This window comes from Schistosoma mansoni, chromosome 2 (assembly GCF_000237925.1).
Source record: "Schistosoma mansoni strain Puerto Rico chromosome 2, complete genome".
NCBI classification, from domain to species: Eukaryota; Metazoa; Platyhelminthes; class Trematoda; order Strigeidida; family Schistosomatidae; genus Schistosoma; species Schistosoma mansoni.
The window spans coordinates 22,045,047-22,053,223 of record NC_031496.1 but is presented as its reverse complement, the minus strand read 5'-3'; the positions used below and the strand labels follow the sequence as shown (position 1 = coordinate 22,053,223).

Genomic DNA, 8,177 nt, shown 5'->3' with positions numbered 1-8,177 from the left:
CCCATAACTATAAGATTTGTTAGAAATATTTAATGACACTACTGATAGTCATCTGAATTTCTTTCAACATTCAAATTTCTAGGTGTTATATTTGAAGTAACATTATTGAGATTAATGAAAATAATCCAATTAGAGACTGACCAGTTGCAGTCCTAAACATCAATGGGAAGATACAAACAAACAATCCTACGTACATTTAAACTTCACCCCATTGCACAAGCAAGTGGCTATCAGGACTCAGTAGTTAAGTGGATAACGTCATGACGTTTGAAGCAAACGGTGATGGGTTCGAATCCCAGAGTGATCATCAACTCTGAGATACAGGTACATCTAGCTAACAAATCCTAAATAAGACGAAACGCGCATCCTCGATTCCACTATTAGCTACTATCCATCTTTGCTTATAGTCCAATTAGTTTTTTTATAATTTTTTAATACTTAAAATATATTTCTACCGTACTAACCTTAATTGAGAAATGATTGGTTAGTTTTAGTTCAGTATACTCTTTAGTTTAAATTGTCTTATTAGCGAATAGCTATGTAAGGATAAAAATGATAATTTTGATCATTATTACTAATGAAATACTTAATAATCAAAACATGTTGAATTATTTATACTTATAGACTATTAGATTCTATTCAAACCCTACAATCTATTTAAAATAATTAAAATATATAAAACCCTTTTTTTTTAAAAAAAATAATTATCTTAATACTACTGATAATATAAATAAATAGTTTTAATCAAGAAAAGTTTTAATGAATCATAATACACCTACAACTTGTTCTAATTTAATCAATCAATTTGAACAACAAATTTATTCTATCAATGATCAACGAATAAAACCACAACCTGAATATTGTTTACCATCTGAAACAAGAATTATAACTGATGTAACGAATCATCATTTGTCTAGCCACTTGTCATCATTACAAGTTCAAGAATCTCTTGAACAAAATTCTAATTTGTATTGTTCACATGATAATGATTCAATGAGTGTATCAAGTCAAAAATTACATAAACCTATAAAAAGTCATATATCAAAAGGTAAATTACAACCAAATCTATCAAATGATTTAATATATGATAATGAAAATGCATGTACAATAGTAAAATGTGATAAGATTGGAAATAAAATAGAATGTCAATCAATTAATTCAGATAATATTATACAAGGAAATAAACGTGAAATATGGGATTCAAAAATTGATTTCTTATTAGCTGTTATTGGTTTTGCTGTAGATCTTGGAAATATTTGGCGATTTCCATTTATATGTTATCGTAATGGTGGAGGTAAGTTCAAGTAGATTTGAATATAAATATATATAAGAAATTTAAACATTTTAATTATAATTACGTTTGGATTTCATTTTTTTCCTGAATGATACAAGATTAAAATGTAACCTAATGTTGATCTTTGGTCTATAATCCCTTTACACGTTGGTACATAAATAATTTTTTTCAGACTAAAAATGGTGATATATATGCATATATATATATATATATTGATTTATGACATAAAATTCTGTGAAATGTGCCAAAATCAACATGCTCTCATTCAAACTAGTAGACATAATTAATTACATTTGTTGTCTAGTGTAATGTTACATAAAAAAAACCAATACTATGAATCAAGTCTAAATGTCACCAAAATGATACTTAATTTTAAAACATTTATATATAAAAATGAATTAAACTTCAACCGATTGCACAAACATGTGACTATGTAGTTAAGTGGATAATGCTATGGCGTTTGAAGCGAATGGTAATGGGTTCGAATCCCAGAGTGAAAATCAACTCTGAGATGTAGGTACATCCACCTGACGAGCCTCAAATAAGACGAAACGCCCATCCTGGATTTCACTACTAGCTAACATCTATTTTTGCTTATAATGATAATGACTTCAAGCAATATCGAGGCGATCCGTATAGGATGCACATATACCAATAAGAGAGTGATCAATTTCTGTCTTAAGCATCAATGGAAAGATTCAAAGAAACAATACAAAATTATGAAACCTAAAATCACTCTATGAATATATGAAATTACTACACACGAGTTCTATGTAATCTTAATAACCATAGAGATAACTATTCAAAGACTTGATCATTGAATTTCAATCCATTCAATTATAGTATACAAAAAAATTATTCTTCAACTTCATTGGTTATATATAAATAGAAAGTATTTTCATTTTTGTGTAATTGTAAATTAATTTTTAAATGATCTAGGTTAAATTTTTATAAAAACGTTTTTTTAGTTGAACAAGAAAAAATAAATTTCTAATTGCAACAATAATCTATTACTTATAGTTGAATAGTTGCTGCCATTTTCATAATTAAATCAATTAAAATATAGTTGAAATCATGAGTTAATTGAAGCTAGACCACCATGGAAAACCTGGACGAACTGGACGGCCGGTTTGTTCTATTGTGAAATTCCTCAACTGTGCGTCTCGCGAGATTGGATCCGTGGTGGTCTAGCTTTAATGAACTCATGATTTCAACCATATATATGAAATTACTAAAATCTCCACAAAACCCCCTTCTAACAATGATCATATGCTCACTGGAGACTGTTTTCAAGAGATATTTCCTGGAGTTCTAGTGAGACGCAGTGACAAGTGGAGTTCAACCAGGTCTATTGTAAGATAAAAACTCACAGAAGACAATGGTGGACGGTTGCTCAGATTTCGTGGATTGGTTGAAGTTAGACATCAACACTGCTAGATGCCGGCTCAGTGGTCTATCGGTTAAGTGCTCTAGTGCGATACTGGGTTCGAATCTCGCGAGTCGGGATCGTGGATGCGTACTGCTGAAGAGTCCTATAATTGGACGAGTTGGCCGTCCAGTTCTTCCAGTTTTTCCATGGTTGTCTACCTTCAATTGACTCATGATTTCAACTATATAACTCTTCTTCTAACAATTAAAATATACTAAATTAAATCAAAAACACTTTTATCGAATTCAATAAATAACTTTGGATAAAATCTAATAGAACATTACTACAATCTCGAATTGATGAAATCATCAAAAATTACAAAAAATCTATTTCCCATCATTCCATATAATAGTAATAATAATAGTAATAGTAATAATAATAATCTTATTCAAATATCTATGTATCACAATTATATATTTTCTTTTCTTTTTTTCTACGACTGACGTGATGATATAAGTTATATAAATTAGAATGATCCGAATTTTTGAAAATGACCATAACATAGATGATTTAAGGATCTGAAGTTTATAAGTAATCATATATAATTGTATCATTAATAAATAGTATATTTAAAATAATTAATCTAATTAAAATAAATCCCATTGAAAACGTCTGAAAATCAAAGTTTATTATTAAAATTATAAACAAAACTATAACTAACTATTTTGCATTTTTATGATGTAAGTCTCTTCATTTAATAATATGAAATGATAGTTGAAAGCATGAGTCAATTGAAGCTAGACAACCAAGGAAAACCTGGGAGCACTGGAAGGCACTGGGACTTCTCAGCAGTGCGCATCCATCATCTCGCCTCACGAGATTCGAACCCAGGACCTATTATGAAAGATAATGACTTACTTACTTACTTACTTACGCCTGTTACTCCCAATGGAGCATAGGCCGCCGACCAGCTTTCTCCAACCCACTCTGTCCTGGGCCTTCTTTTCTAGTTCTTTCCAGTTCTTGTTCATTCTTCTCATGTCTGTCTCTATTTCTCGGCGTAATGAAAGATAATGAATTATTTGATAAATCAGTAGAATATAGTGAAAATTCCCATTCCTAACCTCTTTGTCACGATTTCCTACTTGGCATCACTTAAGAATTGTAATTTTAAGAACAATACCTTCTTCGTAACGGTAGGTACCCTTGTTCTTCTTTTCGTCTCCATCATGTGTTTGTCGATGAATTTCATTCGGTATGCATTCCTATTAAACATGTTGCGAATATAAACCAATTCATCTAAAATAATGTCATCCGAGCAAATCCTTCTAGCACGATGTGTCAGGATCACTATCATTTTTTTTGTATTTGATTGGTACTGCACTATAGAAGAATGTTATTTCATTATTGTAAACCATATATACATATTAGTGTAGAGCCATGATGAAAAGCTAATTGAAAATCAATAGAAGCTTACTTTCAATTTATCACAACTGATTTCGTAATTTTCAAAGCATTTATAATTCTGACAAATTGTAGTGAACAAGAAGACGAGTGAAGACAATCTAATGCATTTGACACGTAAATTACAGGCTATCTCACTAAAATCTAATAACCATACAGTAAACAGTTAATTTTTAAAATAGCAATCTATTGTCTTAAACTTGACCGTTCATTTTGACAATATCAGTCTATAGTCTCCGATTGTTATTGTTCATGCATTTTCATACCGATTGCATCCCGTTCCCGTTCTCTCCTTATCGATCTTCTACTGAAATACATTCACTGGATGACCATCGTTATATACTACTTGTATTGATATAAGTAACCCACCCCACAAAATGACTTGTAAATTGTTGATCATTATTTGATCATCATGTTGATCAACATTTTATTAACTGTTTAATCCGACTATAATTAACTACTGAACAATTAATTAAACTTTTCCAATTTGTTTTTGTTGAATTAATCCATAGAAACATTATGACATGTTATTTTGCAATACTAAAACTGATCAATAAAGTCAAAATGCATTTCAGATAAACAATCTATTAGTCAAAAATTTATACTTTTAACAAGTACAATAATATTGCTAAGCCTTGCATGAGATGTAAGATAGTGGTTAGAGGTAGACAACCAGAAACTCTGGACCTAGTTTTCATGCTACTTGGCACTCGTCAGTAAGGTGTATCTATAAGCTAATGGAAATTGACACTTCTTGTAGACTACCTTTACCCACCACTTTACATTTCAACATCGTACATATGATGTTGTGTCATCAATACTAATGACCACATTTAATCCAATTTGCACTAAGAATAATTGGACATACATTACATTAATCATTATCTACTGCATAATAAATTGGTTTATTACTCACGGTCATGAAATCGATTGTGCCAACTTGGATAAAAGGTATATTAATTCATATCATAATGAATGTGTTATAACCTATTCAAGCTTAATTAAAAGCGGATAAAAATTTTCTACCTTAAACTGATCAATAGTTAATCACAGATAAATTATGTTTCTATATACTGATGTACGATTGGTTCTTAACAGAATATTGTCACTATGAGATTTGTTATCTCATTAAGATTTGATAGTTTATAAAGTATAAATTCATACCTTTATATTGAATTGTATTAAGGTATTTTTTATATACTATTTTTAGTCAACAATAAATTAGTGTGTATATTAATCATGTGATATCTGTTACACAGGATTGTTTGTAACATTTCCAAAGTTTTAATTTAATCTGTAGTATCAGATTTTAAAATTATCATTATGAGATGGTGGAGAAGATTTGTAGCTCACGTGGATGATTTTGATGGAGTTTTGTTTGACTGAGCTGAATGGTTCGGTCGTGGAGCTTTCATCGTCCTTCTGAACGAAATCATCAGCACAAACCAATGGGAGATACAACCAAAACAAAGAAACAAACAATGATAGATTTAAGGTCAACAAGAACCAATCAATATCGAGGTGCACAGGACAAGCTGTGAATCATATATGGAGAAATTCAAACACTTCACCACTACCCGAAGTTTATTCTCATGATGTCGTTCAGAAGAACGATGAAAGTTCCATGACCAAACCATCAAACCCCATCAAAATTAACATTAGTTGTACAAAGAACTAATTGTATAAGCAAAGAGTACACTAAAAATATTTCACCAAACACTTACTTAGGTGTCTTACTTTCCAAATGATTTAATGTGTGAAGGAGCTTACTAACTATATATATATATATATATATATATCATTCATAATTAATATAGACGTTCACTAACATTCACCAACCATTAATAGTTTGATAATATAGGAACTATTAAAGGAAATAATTCAATAAATAAGATGTTCCTGTAACACAAAACGATTGTCGATCAACACCAACATCAGAATTTTCAATACAAATGTCAAGACATTTCTACTGTATGGGGCGGAAACTCAGAGAATTACGAAAGCCGTCATCCAGAAGATATACGTGTTCATTAACAGTTGTCTATGCAAAATACTTCGGATCAGTTGGACAGACACTATCAGCAACAACCTACTGTGGGCGAGAACAAACCAGATTCCAGCAAAGGAAGAAATCAGGAAGAAGCGCTTGAAGTGGATAGGACACATATTGAGGAAAGCAGCCGATTGAGTTACAGTACAAGTCTTCACATGGAATCGTGAAGGTCAAAGGAGAAGAGGATGACCAAAGAACACAATACACCGAGAAATGGAAACAGACATGAAAAGAGTGAACAGCAATTGGATAGAACTAGAAAGGAAAGCACAGAACAGAGTGGGTTGTAGAATGCTGGTCGGTGGCCTATGCTCCATTGGGAGTAACAGGCGTAATTAAAAAAGTAAGTCAATAAGATGTTCCAGTAACAAAGTGTGAAATAACCATCTGAAAGTAGAACGGTATTGATGAACTATGATGAATGCACAAATAATAATTGAAATATATTGCTCAATAGAAAGTTAAATTATTCGAAGAGAAAAGGATCATAACAATCTGAAAAGATTGAAAACAAGAAAATTAACCGGATGATGTAATAAATTATGGTAATAAATAATGAAACAAATGGATATTCTTTAAGTAACTTATAATAAAAATGTTCAGTTTGATGGAAAATAAATCATAACAATGAACTATAAGTTGATCACAACATTTTTGGATAATCAATAGTCAGATGTAAATATTTTATAATGGTTATTATTACAAAAAGGATAATATAATATTTTTCTGGGTTATAGATTAAAACAATTATGAAAGATTTTTCAGCTAGTCTTTAATTAGTCAGGAGCAAGTTATAGGAAAGAAAATGATAATACCACTAAGATCCTGGGTTCGAATCTCGTGAGGCAGGACAGTGGATGAGTACTGCTGAGGAATCCCACAATAAGACGAAATGGCCGTCTAGTGCTTCCAGGTTTTCCATGACGGTCTAGCTTCGATTGGCTCATGATCTCAACTCTTTAAAATGTAGATGAATTCTTAAATGGAGCATTATTTTTAAAATCTAATGTTATCAAGACTCCCATAAATACCATAGGAATAAGGTCGTTCACCCAGATACAAACGTTTATTTTGCTTTCTAAATTTTATTTGAAACCATAATTTATCACGAAATCGACAGCGTACAAACTCTGTTCAAGAACGTGAGGACAAACTGCAACACATTTGCAGAGCAGAAAAATGGAGAAAAATACCCAAAGACTATCTTTCAAAAGAACGGCTACCCAATCAACGTAATCAAAGAATAACAGCCAAACGCATCAGCAGAAACAAAGTCAAGAACAGAAACTGATGAACTGATGATTCTATCACTACAACAAGATTGTTGAAGCCTTTTGGAATAGGTGTAGCATACAACCTAACAAAATCATTTCAATCAATCCTATGCAAACCAAAGGACGAAATGACAAAATAAGAAAAACTGGACATCGTCAACAAAATAAATTGTTCCAACTGCGAAAAACACTACATCGGACAAAGTGGACACTCAGTTCATCTTCGCCTGAAAGCAACGACTAGCAGTCAAACGCCATGACATATCCTCACTTATATCAATGCATGTGGACAACTGTGGACATATATTCGACTGGGAAAATGTTGAGATCTTGGATAGAGAGAACTCTGAAAACACCAGAGAATTTTTAGAAGCTTTGTAATCAGGTCAATCAGCAATCAATAAACGCATTGAAAGCCATCCAATCTATCTATCAATCATAAACGTTCTGAACAAATATGGGACCAAAAATTAAATAAATGGTAGATACAATCAAAGTAATGAGGTAGACAACGTCAAGTTGAAGGTCAGCAATAACCAATGAAGATCTAGGTCGATAGGACAAGCTGTGAGTCATATGTGGAGAAGTTCGAGCACTTCACTTGTACCTGAAGTTTGTGATGATATTGTCGTTCAGAATAACATTTACCTAATCATTATTAATTATAGAAGGGGTTTTGTGGAGATTTAGTATTTATCAATGTTGAAAGCGTGAGTCAATTGA

General features: G+C 31.5%; 1 protein-coding gene across 1 annotated transcript in view; it reads left to right on the top strand.

The window, feature by feature from the left end:
* Positions 1 to 759: 759 nt before the first annotated feature.
* Smp_157430 (putative norepinephrine/norepinephrine transporter) overlaps positions 760 to 8,177 on the top strand; it is a gene marked incomplete at both ends in the record, with an annotated part of 34,426 nt that continues 27,008 nt past the window's right edge. Inside the window, one exon of the mRNA XM_018796092.1 lies at positions 760 to 1,294. Within this exon, the coding sequence (XP_018650339.1) occupies positions 760 to 1,294 (535 nt within the window). The remainder of the gene's footprint in view (positions 1,295 to 8,177) is intronic.